Here is a 20,114-nt window from a genome sequence, read left to right on the forward strand (position 1 = left end):
GGCCTCTGGAGTGCCACGATGTGATTAGCCAGAAAAGAATGAAGGAGCATTCGGCACAGGGAAATCACCGACGTGTCCTATGGTCGTGAAGCAACATGTGCTCCACTAATTATTGTTCTCTCTGACTGCTCTCACATCTTGAAACTCTCCATGACCCATTGCGGAAATCCTGTTCATCTGCCCCCCACCCTCTCCCCCAAAGAATGAAAAATAGCAGATTGCAAGGCTGGACTTGTCTAATGAATGTGATTTGTTTTTGTGGAATCAAAGGCATGAGAGGTTTTGGAGGCTGTTAGTTTGACACTAGATTTGTGAAATGACTTCATGGTTCACACCGTTCGATGAGTTTAATAGGCAAGGTGTCTTTGCTTGCTAGATGATAATCTGTCCAAAGGCATTTTCTTTATTTTTCTATGTTTCTAGAGCAAAGTGACCTTTGAAAGTAGGCAGGATCATGTCTCTGACTTCAGGCAGAAGTCTATTGAACATGGGGCAGACATGGAATCTTGCATTATAATGAGAATGTCCTGAAGATACAGCGGACTCCCTCTGTGGCCTTTTCTTTTCCTGGAAGTAGTCTTGCTGCCATCTGAGTGCCCTAACACTGTAACCTAAGGCTTTTCCTGGATTTTTTTCTGACACAAATAGCTAGTTTTCTTGTACTCTATAGGAAATGCAATTTTTGGTGTTAATGCCTTTTTATGTATTCATTTATTAGAGCATTAAAAACCAAAGTGTTGGCCAGGCACAATGGCTCACGCCTGTAATCCCAGCACTTTGGGAGGCCAAGGCGGGCGGATCACAAGGTCAGGAGATCGAGACCATCCTGGCTAATACGGTGAAACACTGTCTTTACTAAAAATACAAAAAATTAGCCAGGCGTGGTGGCGGGCGCCTGTAGTCCCAGCTACTTGGGAGGCTGAGGCAGGAGAATGGCGTGAACCCAGGAGGCGGAGCTTGCAGTGAGCCGAGATCACACCACTGTACTCCAGCCTGGGTGACAAAGCGAGACTCCATCTCAAAAAAAAAAAAAACAAAAAAAAAAAAAACCAAAGTGTTACCTTCTTTATATTCAGGTAACTTCCCTTCTCTACAGAATTTTCCCTCACTCCTCCTCCCTCCCCACAAAAGCCCAACAACTTGGTTTGTTCAGATAGGTTGAAGATTACTTTTTTTGCAGTTTATAACAAGAGCTGATGTTTAATAGAGGTGTTGGGTTGCGTATGGGTTTATTTTGGCGACTATTTGAATATATTAATTAGTAGTAACATATCATTACTTAGTATTACAGCAAAATAGCTTGATTCTCTGGAGAAAGAAACTTCGTGAGCCTGGATAGTAATACTTTCCATCTACTTAGATGTGATTGCCTGATGGTGCCACCCAAACTAATTAATAATGACATATTAGCTAACATATTGCCGTCAGCAGGTGGCTGTTTGAGCAGGGGTGAAAATGGCAGGTGCTACAACAAATTGCTATACCCTAGAGAAATGTACAGAATTCTTCTTTTAAAGAGTCTTGATGATGTCTGCAATATGATTTTTATTTTTTGGGCACTTACAAGGCTTGGAGAGGTTGGAGAGATAGAGACTAGAAAAACAAAACTAAAGAAAGGAGAACAAAATTGATTTAACCTTTTCCAGTAGTTTTCCAATTCAATAAGCAAGTGGTTAGATCTAAGCAGCACAAAATTCCCAGGAAAGACTCAGGCATCCTTCTTCTTCCTTCCAACTTTCCTTTTCTTCCTCTTGTTTGTCCATCTAGATCTGTCAAGGGATTGTGGGCACACAGCAGAGCCCTGACAGATGGGCAGTGCAATGTAATCTACTGCTGCCTTTCAATTTCAGAGGGATAATTGTGACAATGAAGGGGTTAAAACTGTCAACAACTATCAGAGCTTGGAGATAATTACTGTAATATAAACCCAAGAACTTTGATGGCAAAGACCACCCAGCAAATGAATTCGACTAGGTTGCTGCTTTGTAAGAAATACTTAATTAACCTCTTTCCAGCTCACATACAACTATGGTTTTTATATGCCTATGTGAAAAAGTTACTGTTTATACATACAGATGACAATGATTAAATAGGATTGTGAATCATTTTTACTTTGGAAGATGCATTTCGAATTAGCACTTGCAGCTACAAGCTGAATAGATAAGTGCTCTTCCAGCATGAGATAGGTTGCCTTGGGAATGTCTCACAATGTATTGACTGTTGCTGTGGTACTAACGTTACTAACGTGTAGTACTTAGTGTGACTTAGGATGAACTATTATAAGGTATATTTTTATCTAACCTTTTTTTTTTTTAAGTTTCCACCTCTTAGAAGGAACATAAAAGGAAAATAAAGTAGACCTTTTTAAACAAAATATAGGCTTGACAAGGATAAAATACATTCTTTGTTAATTAGCTTGAAAGAGAAAATTGATAGATAACAAGCAAAAACTCTTAGGGCTGTTCTTCAAAAGTCCATGTGGTAAGCAGAAAGAGATAAGTATGACTTAAAAATAGGAGCAGAAATCCATGATGGACTAGGGGAAGAATGGGTAAAGGAGAACTTCAATAACCCAGATATGTTCAAATCCACAGGTCCCAATGGCTGGCATCCTAGAGTACTTAATGAATTGGCCGAAGTCATCACAGAACCGCTAGATATCATTTTTGAGACCTCGTGGAGGACTGATGAGGTGCCTGAAGACTGGAAAAGGGCATATTTAGAACCTTCTTTCAAAAAGGGAAATGGATGATGACCCTGGAAATACTCATCAGCTTAACTTTTTGCTTGGACAATTTCTGGAATAATCAACTTAGTAAACTGGGTAACTGGCTTATAGCAGCTAGAAATAAGGCAGTGAACTATCACACATAAAGAAGTACTGAGTTCATTTTTTAAGAAGATACCATTATGAGATAAAGTCCTATGCATTTCTTGGCATTCTCCCTTCCATTCTTAATGAAAACAGATGAGGTTGGCTAAGGCATTTGAGTCATAACTTACTTTAAGTATAATATAACAAAAAGATAGATTTCTGATATTAAGTAGTAATTATATTATTTCCAATTTTGCTTTTAATTTGAGAACAGTAGCTTTAATTTTTATATTCTAGCATACATTCTACTTCATTTCATATAGGACCATGTTTTCATAAGATAAGATATATAATTCTATGTAGAATAGTTTGGTGAAGGAATTCTTATTTTAAGGTGCTTTTATATAGTTATTTTGTATATTGGTACAATGATAAAGCTGATGAATTAAGGAACATTACCAAAGGAAGACAATTTCTTCTAACTTCTTTTTTTAAATTTAATCTGGCTGAGGTTTAGTATTAGGACTAATAAAAGTGTCTTGCTCTGACATGTATCAAGCAAGAGCCAGCTATTTTACTTCATAGCTAGTTTCTTGCAGTCTATGGAGACTGCCAGGGCCACAGACCACAGCCCGTTCTGAGCTGCAGTGCTTTATCCCACCTTGCTCTTCGGGCTTCTGACTTCAGGCCTGTGGAGGCCAGGAGGTGGGCAGTGGCAGTGGCCTGAGGAGCCCTGTAGAACTACGGCCGAAAAAGAGAGTAGATTGAGGTGGGGGGAGGAAATTAAGATGAATCTAGAATTTTTCTAATTCTTATTGTTCTTGTGTTTGGATGCTCGTAGTTTTTTTGTGTTTTATTTTTTTATTTTTTTGAGACAGAGTTGCTCTGTCACCCAGGCTGGAGTGCAGTGGCATGATCTTGGCTCACTGCAACATTTGCCTCTCAGATTTAAGGAATTCTCCTGCCTCAGCCTCCTGGTAGCTGGGATTATAGGCACGTACCACCACACCTCAGCTAATTTTTTTGTATTTTTAGTAGAGATGGGGTTTCACCATGTTGGCCAGGCTGGACTCAAATTCCTGGCCTCAAGTGATCCACCCACCTTGGCCTCCAGTAATGCTGGGATTACAGGCGTGAGCCACCACACCCGACCTGGATGCTGGTAGTTTTATTTTCTGCTTAGAAAATGCAACCATGTTGATGGGACCAAAAACTTAGTTGAAAGAAGCCATGGTAAAAGATGTTGACATGCAACAGGCTTCTGAGGCTGTCAATTTTTGAGAGCTCCCAAGTAGTACTGCATTACAGAATCTACTACTTAGAAGTACGTACAAGATGTAAGTTCCTATCAGCATTGTCATGGTAAGAAGAATAAGAAACTCTCAAAGGAAAAGAAACTTACATTCACTTTTTCCTGGTCCATTTTGGTTCCTAAGAATAGATAGGCAATTAAGAGGGATATTAGGTTTCTAAGGGCAATTTTAACACAATACTGCTTTAAAAATCTGAAGTTTAAATAGTTTAGCTATTTCTGTAGGTTAATTCAGGCATGAGTAAAATCAGTCTCCTTATTATATACAAATGTAAGGAAATTAAATTTTAAAAGCATGTATAGGTTGTCCTTAAACTATATAAAAGCTTGTAGTTTCATAAGGATTATATTCCAGTCAACCTTTCATCTTTTTTTTTTTTCCAAATGAACTAGGATCTTTAAAATTCCTAAGATAGATTCTTTTAAGTGGTAGGGGAGTCTGTATAAATTACAGATATAATTTATTGTGGTAACAAATGGCTTCCTGTTTGACCTCATTTCCAGGTGTTGCGTCTGTGGCCGATTTATTTCACAGATGTACATTTGCATGCACTTGTTGAACTTTGCTAGAAAGAACGCAAGTTTTGAAAAATCTATTACTTTCACTGTGGGCGTTACGAGGCAATCTACTGCAATGGAAAAAGGGTTCCTTGGTCATTTCAAGTTTTATTTTCTATTTGAGTAATACCTAACTTCAATTATTTTGCCAAGTTTAAACCTTTCTGTGTCTGCTGTTAGAATTTGAAAATAACAATGCTCTACTTAAAGTAAGAGTCACAGTCAGCAAAAAAAGCCAGTGGATTTTTAAAAGACATCTTAGTTAAAGCTAGAGGAAGAAAACTTTCAAATAAGCAAGAAGTATTGAAGGATGCCCATGAACTCCTTTGCATTAAAATCAAGATGAGGTAAGAGGTAGAATATAAGGAAAGGAATTACTTTTACAGTGAATTGTATCTGGAGACAATTAGTCTTAGGAGGAGTATTTTTTTCAGTGTTTTTATCTAAACACCAATAATATATTTAACTTTTGAATATAAAAGAAGTAGCAATTGACTAAGAATAAATATGTTATAAAAACTAGAGTATTGTCTTGATTTGCATTTCCTAGAGCATTAAAAGAGACTAATTACAGACTTTTACTTGATAATATTGAGGAGTTTGGAGGGTCATAGCAAAATTTTCTTTAGTTCATCTTAAAATTTAGGGAGGTAAAAAAAGATTTTATTCACATGAAAGATTTCTTGGCATAGCGAAGGCATAACGTTAAGGGCTCTTTCCTTACCCGTGTGGGAGCCGAACCAGTAATTGTGGGAAAAACTGAATTTATAGCAACAAAGGATAGTAGTTTCTCAACCTGGAGCGTTCAAGCAGTTTCTCAGTTCAGAGGTATTTATAGCATCTTCTTGTTATGCAATAAACAATGACAACAGTAAGCATTGAGTCTGCACTTTGGAGTTACTCAAGTCTTAGTTTAAATTCTAAAATTATTCCAGTAGTATTTTCCTGTGGTGAATCTGTTAAGGATGTAAACTATACTGTAGCTTGGGGAATCATCTCGAGCAGTTATGAAACTCATTAAAGCTTCTTTTCCCTTGTCTGTAAAATGGGAAAAATAAATACCTCTATAGTTCTTAAGAGGCTTAAGAGTTTTACACCCACATACAGTCCTTGGCTCAGTGCTAGGCATGTAGCAGGTGCTGACTGCCTCTCTCCCTTCCCTTCTTTACTCTCAGTTGTCTTATTTCTTCTTATGTAGAAGAGATTACCTTAAAGCTGACTAGAAAACTCAGACATAAATTGACATTTCCTTATCATTGCCTGAAACCCACTGAGTAAGTCCCCTTTGATTTCTCTAAGGAAGGATAAAAATGGCTACAGTACTGGCTCATCATAGCAGTTCAGTAAATGTTTATTGATTGAATGAAAAGAAATTTGATTTAAGGAAACAATAACACTCCATCCTGGGCAAAAGAGCAAGACCCCATCTGGAAACAAAACAAAACAGCAAATTCTTAATGGACGGCAGTTTCAAGTCTGGGGAAATAGGCACATAGACAGATATGAAGGCATTTTATTAGCTTTCTTCTTTTTATGGCAGCTTCAGATTGACAAATTTGATGTACAAATGAGTGAGTGGCATATGTACATTTTCCTCTGATTTTATGACTGATTTACAAATTAGGAGTGCAAATGGGCTATTCCCTGATAGCATCTTCTGGGAAGAATCCAGCCAAGATACAAAGCAGATGATGGTGGATCGGCAAACTCTTTTCTATGAAAAGAAAAACCAGATGTACCAAGGACTGGAAAGCACCTGCTTGAAAATTGATATGAGCATATCTGAATTTTTCTTTTATAAGAGCCTGAGTATTGTTAACAGCTCACTTGCACGGGGGGTTGAAAAATAACAAAAAAACAAGTTAACATAATTAAAATGCTTGGACAAAACATTTGCTTTATATAGATTCTTATATGTAATATTCAATTAGGTATCAAAATAGGTTCAGGCAGGTGGAAGAGTTCTGAATTTTCAAGGCAAATGAGGCATAAAGGGTGGAACATTGCATCTAGGGATGAATAGTGAAATAAGTGAAAGTCTGACCCTACACTGCCAATTCTCAGACCGAGTACAAAGTGTTGGGAATTTTTTATATCAACTGACATCTTGTGCTTAGAGTAAAGCCATATCGATGCACACATAGTTACTTTATTAAATCAAACAAATTGTGCAGAGCAGAGCAAATCCATTAGGCTTTCTCTTTTAGAGTTTTCTAATTTTACTCTTATTAACTCCCTCAGTTGTCATCAATTACATATTCCTACATCAGATATTTTACACTATCAGATTCTTTGATTAAAAAATCATCTTCAGCTTTACATTATTAATCTCTGAGGAGATAAATAACTTTCTAGTCCTTGATCATTAATCACTAGTATTTTAGATATTTCCATAAAAGGCTTAAAGGGAAAAAATAATGGTAGGTACGTCAGAAAAAAATGGTGGGGCGGGGTGGCTCACGCCTGTAATCCCAGCACTTTGGGAGGCCGGGGTGGGCAGATCATTTGAGGTGAGGAGTTTGAGACCAGCCTGGCCAACATGGTGAAACCCTGTGTCTACTAAAAATACAACAAAATTAGCTGGGTGTGGTGGCGTGCGCTGTAATCCCAGCTACTAAGGCAGGAGAATGGCTTGAACCCAGGAGGTGGAGGTTACAGTGAGCTCGGGACGTGCCACTGCACTCCAACCTGGGCAACAGAGTGAGACTCTGTCTAAAAAAAAAAAAGAAAAGAAAAAATGAAGAACATAACTTTTCTACTTATCAAATAGATAATTTTAAAAAATTGTTTAAATTCCTGGAAATTAAGTGTTATTTTTTATTACTGCAGTTGAGAGATACCTTTTAACAGAGGAAAACGAGAGGCTAAATTCCATGTTAAGAGCTAAGCAGTATTTTTTTTTTTAACAATTTTGCCAAAATTTCTTCCACCAGACCAAAAGGAAGTAAATCTATAATAAATCTACTGTCTAAGTATTATTTAAGATGGGAAATGTCTTTTGTAGGTATATTCTGTATAATACCCTTAATTAGATGAATTATCCCTTATCATTCCAAAAATGAAATGCTGTGTTAAGTATCTCCGGGGCAAAGTGGTATGTTGACTGGGACAAATGTTAGAAATTGTATTGTTCATTGCAGTTGTTGCCCTGTTGCTCCAGCTTGTCAGTGTTTAGAGATACTATTTGGGTTGTTAAAGCCATCGTTCATAGAAAATTTCTGCCCCTACAGAAGTGTGTGCATGGGCCTTGGAAAATCTACACGTGTATATCTGAGTAGCCAAGCACAGATTCACTCTAATTGAAAGCAGCAGTTTGGTTTTGTAAATGTAATTGCAACTGACACTTTCTTTTTCCTTTCAGTTATTATTATTTTTAAAAAGGATGTTATGAGAAGGCACTATGAAAAGCCTAATTGGAACAACATTATGAACCATGTAATGTATGCCCATGCACACTGTGATTTGCAAACATATGTCCGCTCTTCAATAAATGTTACAGCTTTCACAGCGGTTCCGCCTTGGCCTCTTTTGTCATCTTCCACATTTTGATGAATGTGGTGGAGTTTGTGCATTGTTTAAATTGACAATATGTAAATGTTTATGGTGCTATAGCATTATGGTCAGCATGGGAAATCAGAGTTCTAACTGGAAAGAAAAAAGTGGCTCTTCCCACACTGCACACCAAAGTGAAATAAATCCATTTTATGAGCTGGGATTCTTTGGTATGGTTGTTACATAGGAGTATGTTGTAGGCTTCTCTTGTGTGATTCTGTGCCAGTCATGGCGGCTCACCACGGTGGGAGATGGGATGGTGGGGGCTGTCGGGTGGTAAGAGGGGCCATGTGTGGAGTTTCTGTACCTGTGTTTCTGCTGTGGTTCCCGCAGCCCCTGAATCTCCATCACCTGGAATGTGTTGTGAGTCAACTCCAGATAAGCAGTATTTCAGTGGTCATTAGACACAGAGTACTGGATTTGAATCCCAGCCTTACTACTTTCTGGCTTCAGGACCTTTGGCAAGTGGACTAACTACTGTGCATGCTTAACACAGTCACCAGTCCCCAGACATTAAATTGAAGACATTTTATCACAGTGTTTTGGGTTTTATAGAAATGTCATCATGTGCGATGATTTCATGATGGTGCTCATTGTTTTTCCCACTGGATACAAGATGAGAAGAAAGTAAATATAAAGAAAAAAAATGTATGGTAAATATTAGGAGGAATATGTACGAATTTGAATTTTAGAAATGAAAAGGACCTTGGGGATAACCTAGTCTGATTCATAAATTGTGTAGTTAAGAGACTAACGTGCCAGGAATTTGTGGCCTGTCCGTGATAACACCCCAGGTTGGTGGCAGACGATTGGCATTCTTCCATCTCCTTGAATCCTGGCTTTTGTCTGATGTCAAATCCTGGGAAGTATACCTAAAGCGTTCTGTGGCTCCTTCCAAAAAGACTCATTTTTCTAGAATGGACTTAGTTTGAACTTAGATCCCTGGTTTTTAAGGCATAGACATAACCCTTTTGTTCATAAACTAAAGCTCCAAACTGCCCCAGGGCTCTGCAGGGGCCAGAATTGTGGCTTGAAAACCTGATCTTTCAGCCTTAAAACCTTATACTTCAAGTCCTCCTTGATCTGATAAGCATATTTAGAAAAGTTCATGACACTGGTGGGCAGCCCTAAAAAGTACTTTTTAAAAATAGGGAAATGTACGCCTGCAGTAAAGTTCACAAATAAGTGTTTGTCAAAGAAGAGGATGGTTTATATCATTAATGAAATCACATCACATAAGGCAGCTTTTAAAACATCTTTCATCTGAATCTAGATAATGAATATCTTCTAGTTTCATTCCAGGCCATTTGCTGTCCCACTGAGAATTTTTTTTAATTTAAAAGAGGAATCTTGAATAATTTTAAATGAAAAACTTACTCCACCCGCCCCCCCACCCCCCGCCCACCTCCCAGAGTTACCCTGAGGACAGAGTACATTCATGTAATTATGGACACTTTTTTGACTAACTCGTCTACTTTGAAGTACATTCATGTACCAATAACAGGATGTCTGTGGAATCTCATTTGTTTCTTGGCTGAATAATGAGCACCAATTGTGAACACTGTGTATTCAGTGTACATTGTTTTAGATCCCTTTAGCTCAATCAATTTAACTTCAACTTCATTTTGGAAGTTAATTAATCTACATAATAGCATTTACAAAAATATCCATTTTGAGTGAAGAATATACATTTAATTAAAAAAAATCCTTGCCTGTAAATCAGAAGTTCTTAAATCCAGTCTCTTGGTTTTGCTGGTGAGCGGAGCTATCTAAGTCACTTCCTTTTACACCTTCAGTCTCCCATCTGTAAAAGTGCTCAGTGGACAGCATTGGTAAACACACCCTGTGAAAGGTTTGAGACACAGATGGGATCTGTGAATAACCTCAAGTTTTTGTTTTTTTTTCTTGATGACCTCCACCAGGCCATCAGTCCATCTGGTTTGTCCCACTGGGGTTGTTCCCCGCTTGGTGTTTCCCTCATTCCTAGTGTATTATCTGGCATGGTGCAGTGCTCAGTAATATTGTAGAAAGAATGAAGGACTAAGTAAGCTTTCTCATAAGCCTAAAGAAACTGAATGCTTAGGTTATATGAGATGGTTAGACAGGGCATTTCCTATTTTCAGGGAACCTGAAGGAACACTGGCTTTGTGTTGGAAGGATAGTGGCTTTCTCCCCTATACCTGGGAAACCAAGTTTCCCTTTTTTGGAAGTGCACTTTATGGTGTGATTTTGTTATTATTCAGATTTTCTGACTTTCCTGTTTACTTGTCTATAAAACCATAAATGCAAATAAAATTCATAAAATAATATTTTATAAACTCAATTAGGTTTGCTGTTGCAGAAATGTACTAAACATTTTAATTTGTGAAACCACACAAAAAATACTAAAATGACACAGGAAAACAGGGTCTCACCCTGTCACCCTGGCTAGAGTGCCGTGGTGTGATTGTGGCTCACTGAAACCTCAAACTTCTGGGCTCCTCCCACCTCAGACTCCCAATGAGGCACTATTTGAATTAAGATTTTCTTTAGGTCATATAGTCCTACTATGAATTATGAGAGGGATATATGTCTGCAATTAAAACTAGTAAGAATCAATTGATTTCTGCAATTATAGCTAATCAAACTATGGTTAATATACTTAATCACATACATGTTAGTATATGGTATACTGCTAGACAAAACACCAAGACATTTTGATGTGTTCGGCACAAACCCTAATTTACCTCTTAGATTACATTTTTGACACATCCCCTTTTAGATATATTTGATATGAATTTGTGACCCATAATTTTGTCCCTGGAGAGAATTATTTCTTCCCTAAAGGGTACTTCTACCCTCTACCAAAATAAAGGCAAAAGAGAGTGAAGTAGTTAAGAACAGTCCAGGATCATTCAGACCTGACTTTGAACCCCACAAAGCTGCTGAGAATTACAATTGCTTGCCTTAAGAATGAGCTTGCAACTCTGCAGTCATTATGTGTCTTGTTTTCCTTTTCTTCCTCTGATATATATGGATTACCTGGGAGCCAGAAATGGACATGAGAGCTTTGAAGTCACAAAGGCCTGGATACAAATCCCAGCTCTTCACACCTGGCTGTGTGTATTAGTCCATTCTCACACAGCTACAAAGATACTACCCAAGACTGGGTAATTTATAAAGGAAAGAGGTTTAATTGATTCACAGTTCTGCATGGCTGGGAGGCCTCGGGAAACTTACAATCATGGCAGAAGGTGAAGGGGAAGCAAGGACTTCTTCACCTGGTGGCAGGAGAGAGAAGTGCAAGCAGAACAAATGCCAGATGCTTATAAAATCATCAGATCTCATGAGAACTAACTCACTATAATGAGAACAGCATGGGGGAAACCACCTCCATGATCCAGCCACCTCCCATGAGGTCCCTTCCTTGACACATGGGAATTATGGGGATTACAATTCGAGAAGAGATTTAGGTGGGGACACAGAGCCAGACTATATCACTATGCGACCTTACGTAAGTTACTAAATCCTTTCCAGTCTGTTCTGTTATCTGAAAAGTGAGGTTACTAATACCCCATCAGAGGGTTTCTGGGAAAACTTAACAAAATGACATGTAAGATAATGATAGAAGATTTTGTATTGGAGGAACACAAGTCCTTACTACATAGCAGCTGGGCAATAGAATGTGGAGGGTGGGAACAGAAAAGAAGTTTGTGACTCATTAATGAAAATTGTTTTCAATATATGATAGAATAAAAGCTTTCATTCTATGAATGAAAGCACGGTGGCTCACACCTGTAATCCTAGCACTTTGGGAGGCCTAGGCGGCTGAATCACGAGGTCAGGAGATAGAGACCGTCCTGGCCAACATGGTGAAACCCCATCTCTACTAAAAAAAACAAAAACAAAATTAGCAGGGTGTGGTAGCGGGCATCTAGCTACTCAGGAGGCTGAGATGGAAGAATGGCATGAACCTGGGAGGCAGAGCTTGTAGTGAGCCACAGTCACGCCACTGCACTCCAGCCTGGGCAATAGAGTGAGACTCTGTCAAAAAAAAAAAAAAAAGTTACATTCATTACTCAATTACAAAACAAAAACATCAAAAAATATGGTTGCCAACAGTAAAAAAAAAAATTTAATATGTGCCCAGGATAATTCAAAGCACTCCCCGTGTATTATCCCATTTAATCTTTACAACAATCCTATGAGATTATTCTCATTCTACAGATGAGGAATCTGAGGTAAAGATGGGTTTTTCATAATTTACCCAACGTCACACAGCCAGTAACCAAGAAAGTTAGAATTGGAATCTCAGCAGTGTGACTTTAGGTCTGTCCTCTTAACCTTTATTTATCTTCTGTGGGGACTAAACTTAATACAGAATCAAAATGTAAGGACTACATATCAAGAAGCAGGACAGTAGAAGAAGAAGATTGACAAAGTTCTGATAAAAGAGGGGGTGCTTGAGGGATGAGGAGACCAGATGAAAGTGGTGTCTTAGTCTGATTGGTGCTGCTATAACAGAATGCCTGAGACTGGGTAAAGATGTTTTTTCTCACACTTCTGGAGGCTGGGAAGTCCTAGATCAAGATGCCAGCAGGTTGGGTTGTCCGGTGAGAGTTGCATTCTCCGGAGAATGTTGGCTGTGTCATCACATAGCAGAAGGCAGAAGGGTAAGAGACTGAATGTTTTTCGAAGCCTCTTTTGTAAGGACCTTAATCCCATTACTGAGGGAGCACCCCTCATGGCCTAATCATATTTTAAAGGCCCCACCACTTAATACTATCACATTGACAACACCTGAATTTTGAAGGGAATATATTCAAACTGTAGCATTCTGTATCAAATATATTGTATCTCATCAAATCTAAGATGAAAAGCACCACCAGTAAGTACCATTAAGAAAGGAGAATGCTGCCAGTTTAACTATATTAAAAGTTTACAATATTTTTCCCATTTAGATTTTTCTTTTCAACTTATTGATAGAGCTATCTTAGGCTTATTTTTACATAGATATTGATGATTTAGCAGTTAAACATACATAACAATAAAAGCAAAGCTAAGTAAATGTAAGGAAATGCTATAGTACTTTTGTAAGCAGTCGCTTCTGAATCTTTTCAATTCATGTCCATCTATGGCCCTGTTGTCCTCACAGGTTCTCTGGCCCACAGAGGCATTGCTGAAGTAGCACTTCTGAGGGCCCCTCTGTCATATCTGGATTTCATCTAAACCTTTCTATGCATTTATATGCTGGAACTTTCTTGATCTTCCCGGAAGTTGTCTGCAGAAAGTTTTCAGACAGCAACTCATTCTTTTCTCAAATAATCATTAAATGGTTTCTTGGCTCAAATGTCACGGGTTGCAGCTCTGCAGCAGTTGTGCCACCAGGAATGGCAGCCATGTCTGTGTGTTTGCGCATTGTGGCAACTGTATCAATAGCTGCCAGTCAAAATTGACTGTAATTTTCTATCTCCTCTTTTCAACTCTGGTTTCACACATGTTAAATGCGAAAACATGTGCATTCAAATCAATGAAATTACAAGGAAATTTGGACCATCGATTTCATTTTACCAACTGTCCCTTGACATTCATAATGATATATTAGTCATTTTGCATGTAACTGCCTGAGACTCAGAATAAGAATATCTTTTGATATTTTTTGTAGTTGACTCTGCTAATATTATTCTCCAGTGGGTGTCTGACATGATTTACCCCATGGATACACATTACATACTGGTTGTGTTTGGCTTACTGCCGTTATTCTGTATCTCATGGAACTGCCTGGCTCATGGAAAGTCTTTAAATCATTATTTAAATATTATTTTATAGAATTTAGCATGTTCCCCCATGGAACAATATCAATGTTTTATTTTATTATTTTAATTTTTAATAATAATGCCTGATTATAGGGTTACCCCTTGTACTACCAATACCACGCCCACTACTGGAAGCAGAACAGGAGTTTTTTTCTCACTGCTGGTTCAGGGCAAGAAATACTATATGTTTTCATTGGAATTCTAAGTGGCAGCTCAAAATTTACTATTTGGCCTTTAAATATTATAATTCTGTGAAAATACTTTAAACTTTTTTTTTTCTTTGAGATGGAGTCTTGCTCCTATTGCACAGGCTGGAATGCAATGGCATGATCTTGGCTCACTGCAACCTCCACCTCCCGGGTTCAAGCAATTCTCCTTCCCCAGCCTCCTGAGTAGCTGGGATTACAGGTGTGCACCACCATGCTGGGCTAATTTTTGTATTTTTAGTAGAGATGGGGTTTCGCCATGTTGGCCAGACTGGTCTCGAACTCCTGACCTCAGGTGATCTACCCGCCTTGGCCTCCCAGAGTGCTAGAATTACAGGCGTGAGCCTCTGCACCTGACCAAATATTTTAAAGTTTGAAGATGTCTTCAGGAGCTTTTAGACTTCCATTCCTTTATGCTCTGTGTGGTATAGTGGAAAAGGGGTGGGGCCTTGGGACCAGGGAGAAAGTGACTTCACACTCTTCACTACCAGGTGGCCTTCATTAAGTGCTTTCACTAGTCAGGGCAAGTTGTGTACACATTTCATTCAATCCTTGTAGTAACCCAACAAATAATTGTTGTTACTGATCCATTTTACAGGTGAAGAAGCTAAGGCACAGTTTAAGTACCTCAGAAAATTAACTTCTGTTATCTGTGATGTCCTTAGATTTATAAAACAAAGACTTGCTGTATTAGCCGTAACATGCATAAAGCACACTGCACATATTTGGTGACTGAAATGGAATCTAATTTTATTACACTGGTTTTTAATTGCTTTTCTCCTCCATTCCCCAAGGAGTATTACATTGCCCTTTGAAATAGCCTTATAGATTCTAAAAGGAAAGTAAAGTTTTTAGAATTTTAAAACTGGAATAAAAATAACTTTCTATTATGCAATTTGATTCTACCTGTTTTGTCTTATGTGATTGATAATCCTCATTTCTTAAAATTGGGAAAACCAGTAGGCAGGTCCATATCTAAGCCCAGGATTTCCTACTGCCTGCACATCTTCTCCTTGATGCCTAAATTGAAGGAATTTGTACTTCGCAGTGATGAAATTCTTTTTTTCAGTGGATCTTTGGGTGAGGCAAGCTAACATCATCTATACTTTTGTGAATCAATAACCATCCAGCTGGATACATAACTTCTAGTAGTTTTTATCTTTATAAAACTTCAATGTCCACATTAGATATATTCCTTTTAGAAAACATTTGTCATTGCCCCTACCAAGTACAAAGAAGGGTAATATTTATACACATGTTTAAAACAGAAGTTAATTCAATAATGTGATAGGTATAATTAATTAAGGCGTAGTTTTGGAGAAACATTGCAATAATTGCCTCAAATTTTTGAGCCTGTCTGTCTTCCTTTCTTCTTTCCCTCCTTCCTTCCTTCCTTCCTTCCTTCCTTCCTTCCTTCCTTCCTTCCTTCCTTCCTTCCTTCCTTCCTTCCTTTCTTTCTTTCTTTCTTTCTTTCTTTCTTTCTTTCTCTCTTTCCTTCTTGGAACTGACAACTAAATGAATTGAATATATCTCTTTTAGCCCACAAATCCTATTCATCTGCTTTTATTTTTCTATGCTTTAATCTCCTTCCAAGTACATTTGAAGAATAAGTAAATATATTTTCTAAAAACCTTGGCACATTTCCTGGTTTTGAAGGCGTGAGGAGAGAGTTGGCAAAAAAGTGATTTTTGAATGAAAATAAGTCTATACTTACACTTAAAATCCCCAGAAACATCATTGATATAAACCAAAATAGCCATTTTCATAAAGAAAATAGCTAGATTTTATGTGCTTTTGATGATACAGTGTTTTAAAAAAGCATGTAGCAACTGAATATATATGTAAATCTAGTGTATAGTATTTCTACATCACAAACCGTAGCATAACCTAAACCAATAATTGGAAAAGAACAAACCAATGAAAGCTATATTCTAGAATCAAGTACAATATTACAAAAGTTCAGTCTACCAAAATAACAGATCTGTTAAATGCAATTTTAGGAACAAGGCAAAGCTTCTTATTCTGCCATACAATGGAGAGAAGCTGAAATGCATTTTCAAAGCCCACTTCTCAAAGTTATATACAGTAGAGAGAATCAAGAAGGATAAGAAAAAGCCATGCATTTCATTTACTGTCCATCAGAAGAGGTTTCTCTCTACTTTATAAATTTTTTTAATCTTGTCTTTGAATTTTTTGACTCTAATTATTAGTTGCTTAAAATTTATTTTGATACCATGCCATTTAGTTGTGTTGTTAGTAGAATGTTTTGTTTCTCTCTCTCATATAATTTACCTGGCTTCATAAACAGGAAACAATGTTGCACAACTAAAGTGTCATACCCATTTCCATTCCCACCTCCTTGAAGAAGAGTGATCCTAAGTTACAATAAAAACATGCTCTGACTAATGCTTCTCTCTGTTCACCTTTGTAGATAGCAAAGGAGCTTTAAAATTCACATGAAATTCCATGAGAATACATTAGGATGAATTTGTTCTTTTTGTTATGCATAAATAATTCTGAAGGATTATCTAATTGCAGAAAAAAATTAATTTTCCCTTTAATGGTTAAGTTGATTATAGTAGACATGGAGGATGATAAACGTCAGTAGGTTGTAGCTCATGTTAGGTACTAAAATGCCACCAAAACAATTTGGTGTTCATAATCATAGGAAAATATATGGCAGGTGTTAAAAGTTGTTTGTGGGTAATAATCATTTATATTTTATACAGAACATCAAAAGTAATATCTGTAAAGTAGAAAAAAAAAAACCCAATCCACATTTGTTACAGATGATAAAACACACTGCATCAAAGGAAAGAAGAGTCAGACACGGGTCTGAATTTCTTTCTGCCACCTAAGTCCATGTGGTCTTGGGTGAGTTACCTTGCCTGTCTCAGGATAATATAAATAATTTGCCTAGTTCTGTGCATAGTAAGTGCTCAGTAAGTGTTAGTTATCATCATCATAATTCATTTACATGTTTGACAAATATTAAGACTGTATGATGAACCAAACCCTGATAAATTCCTAAACAATCCAGTTTGAGAACAATTGACTGAGCAGTGTGCCCTGCAGGTACTGCACTTGTCTCTGAGGGAACACAAGGAGGAATGAATAAAGGATTTACCATAAGTAGGAGGAGATAGCCAGGCAGAGAACTTAATCTCTATCAAAACAGAGTGGCACCAGTGTCAAATAAATTCCTGATACATGCTTACATGCTGGGAAAGTAAAGAGAAGATGTATATAACTGAGATGAACAGTCTTAAAAGATTGGTAGGATTTGATAGGCATAAAGGGACAAGAGTGCAAGGCGTTTTATGGAAGAAAAGCAATTGGCCAGTGGCTTTGGAGTCTAGGCTGAGGGGAAGAATAAAAGCGAAGATATGCCTGCAATCGTTTGGAAGTAGGCCTTTATTTATTTATTTATTTATTTTTTGAGACGGAGTCTCACTCTGTAGTGCAGGCTAAAGTGCAGTGGCGTGATCTCAGGTCACTGTAACCTCTCCCTCCCAGGTTCAAGCAATTCTGCTGCCTCAGTTTCCCGAGTAGCTGGGACTACAGGCATGTGCCTGGTTAATTTTCATATTTTTAGTAGAGACAGGGTTTCACCATGTTGGTCAGGCTGGTCTTGAATTCCTGGCCTCAGGTGATGCACCTGCTTCGGCCTCCAAAAGTGCTAGGATTACAGGCGTGAGCCACTGCGCTCGGCCCTGAATTCTTAAATGTTATACTTGGAAGGCATATTTTATTTTATAGGCTGGGTGTTTTCCAACTTTCTTTAGGCTTATGAATGATGCCCAACATATTTTCATGCAACAAATATGTGTGGAATCCTTACTCTGTGCCAGGCACTGTTGTAAATGTTAGAACAAACTAGATTTAACTCCTAACATCATGGAGATTCTCTTTCTAGAGAAATAGAGTGTGGGCAATTGAATGCTGGCTACTACTTTCTCCTTCACTCAGGAGGGAATATCAAAACGCAAGTCCCTCGTGATTTGGTTATTATAGGAAGAGCCTAACTCGTAATGATGCCCACCACGCACAAAATGTTGCTTTAAATATAGTTGTTAGTAGATTGTTAGTGTACTGAAAATCAATGCCAACTCTTCTGAGTGTCTGGACCCCAGCACTGACAACTGCTGCTCAGGTCTTCCAGGAAGGCAGTAGTGTAACTTGAGAAAGAACCAGAGAATGTTAATATCAAGGCCAGTCTCAAGTTCTTCTGAACGCTACCATTCCACCAGGTCAGGGACGACCTTTCCCTAAACATCCCCTCAGGCCTCCTACTTATTTGTCAGACCTCCTCTTACATTTATGCCAAAGACATAGCTCTTTCCATTGTAAATTCACCACTGGGATTTTCCTCTCTCATTATATCCTACCCCTCTTTGTTTTATTTTCCATCCTCATTTCTGTAATTGTATTTGTCTAGACTAGCACTGTCAAATAGGACTTTCTGTAATGATGGAAATGTTTTATTCTACACTGGTCACTGGGGTAGCCACTAGCTAGCCATGTGTGGATGCTGAGTAGGTGCAATGTAGCTAGTGTGACTGAGGACTAGACTTTAAAATGTTGTTTAATTTTAATTAAATAGTCATGTACGGCCTGTGGTAGCATATTCGCACAGGTCTAGATGTTCATGAAAATGTCCAATTCCGTATTCTATTTCCTTGACAATATATATCTGGTGAATTCTTACATTCAGTTTATCTAGCTTTTAAAGACATAAATTTCTTTTTTGCAGCTAAACTATGATTTTTTAAAAAACTGCTCACCTAATTCTAGGAGCAGGAAAGTGGTAGAGAATTTCACTCTTTGTCTACACTTGACCTTAGAGTCATAGCAGCAGCCGGGAAAGAGACGCTATGTTGGGGGTAAAGCTCTGCTGTGGCTTTTTATTTTAATCTACCTCTTGACATTCTCTAGCCAAGGAAAAGAGCAATTTTTCTCTATTTTTGTCTTTTTTTTCTCTTTTCTCCAGAGAGGCTGCCTAAGGTAAGAACTGCAAGAGGAAAGAGGTAGCTCTGCTTAGGTAACAGTGTACTTTAAACAGTGATGTGATTCCTCCTCACTGGTTCCTGTTGCTAATGGATGTGGGGTGAAGGAGACAGAACAGACACGTATGACTTGACAGGTGACTGCATGCATGGCACCATTCATTCATAAATCATGTGCAAGAGAAAGTATACATTTGTAGGGCAAGGGGGATAATGGGCTCCCTTTTGGACATGTTGAGTTTGAGGTCTTTATGTTGAGATATGTCCTTGGAAGTTATCCATATGTGTGCACCTCTGGAGAAAGATCTGTCCTGGAGATGAATGTTGGTGTGGGGGGGTGGATCATTGGTATATGCTAATTAAACCACAGGAAAGGATAAGATGGCCCAGGGACAGCGGGAAGAGTGAGAAGAGGAGAGGATGAGCGATGAAATATAGCCAGAGCACCAACATTGATATGATGGATGGAGGAATAGGAAGGAGCTTTGAACCAGGTAGGAGGGCAAAAACCAAGAGAAGGCAGTCACCGAGGATGAAAGGGGAGACAAGTCCAAGATAAGGAATGTTCAACAATGCCACCTGCTGTGGGACTGTCAAGGTAATGGAAGGACTGCAAAGTATCCATTAGGTTGAGCCCTATGACATAGAAGTCAGAGACCTCAGTGAGAACAGTGTCAGAACAGGTGACAAGGGTTCAAAGGATGGGTGGGAGGTGAGGAAACAAAGATAAAAAATAGAGAGAGCTCAGATATTTGGTTGTGAAGAGAGGGAGCTGGAATAGCTATACCTGGTGGGGCAGGAGGGTGAGAGGTGGGTGGAGAGTTTGTTTTGAAAGTAGATTAGAGTATGTTTAAATACTGGTGGCAAAAC

At 38.2% G+C, this 20,114-nt stretch overlaps 1 protein-coding gene across 2 annotated transcripts in view; it reads left to right on the forward strand.

The window, feature by feature from the left end:
- The window catches only part of LOC105488991 (sterile alpha motif domain containing 5), a 486,349-nt gene that overhangs the window by 59,758 nt on the left and 406,477 nt on the right, over positions 1–20,114 (forward strand). The window contains exon 2 of one of the 2 annotated variants that reach the window (XM_011753539.3): positions 2,595–8,195. The exons of the other annotated variant lie outside the window; for it this stretch is intronic. Within the exon in view, the coding sequence (XP_011751841.1) occupies positions 2,595–2,657 (63 nt within the window). The 3' untranslated portion in view covers positions 2,658–8,195. Of the gene's footprint in view, positions 1–2,594; positions 8,196–20,114 lie in introns of those variants that run through there. 2 annotated transcript variants of the gene reach the window in all.

The sequence above is a fragment of the Macaca nemestrina genome, chromosome 5, assembly GCF_043159975.1.
Source record: "Macaca nemestrina isolate mMacNem1 chromosome 5, mMacNem.hap1, whole genome shotgun sequence".
NCBI classification, from domain to species: domain Eukaryota; kingdom Metazoa; phylum Chordata; class Mammalia; order Primates; family Cercopithecidae; genus Macaca; species Macaca nemestrina.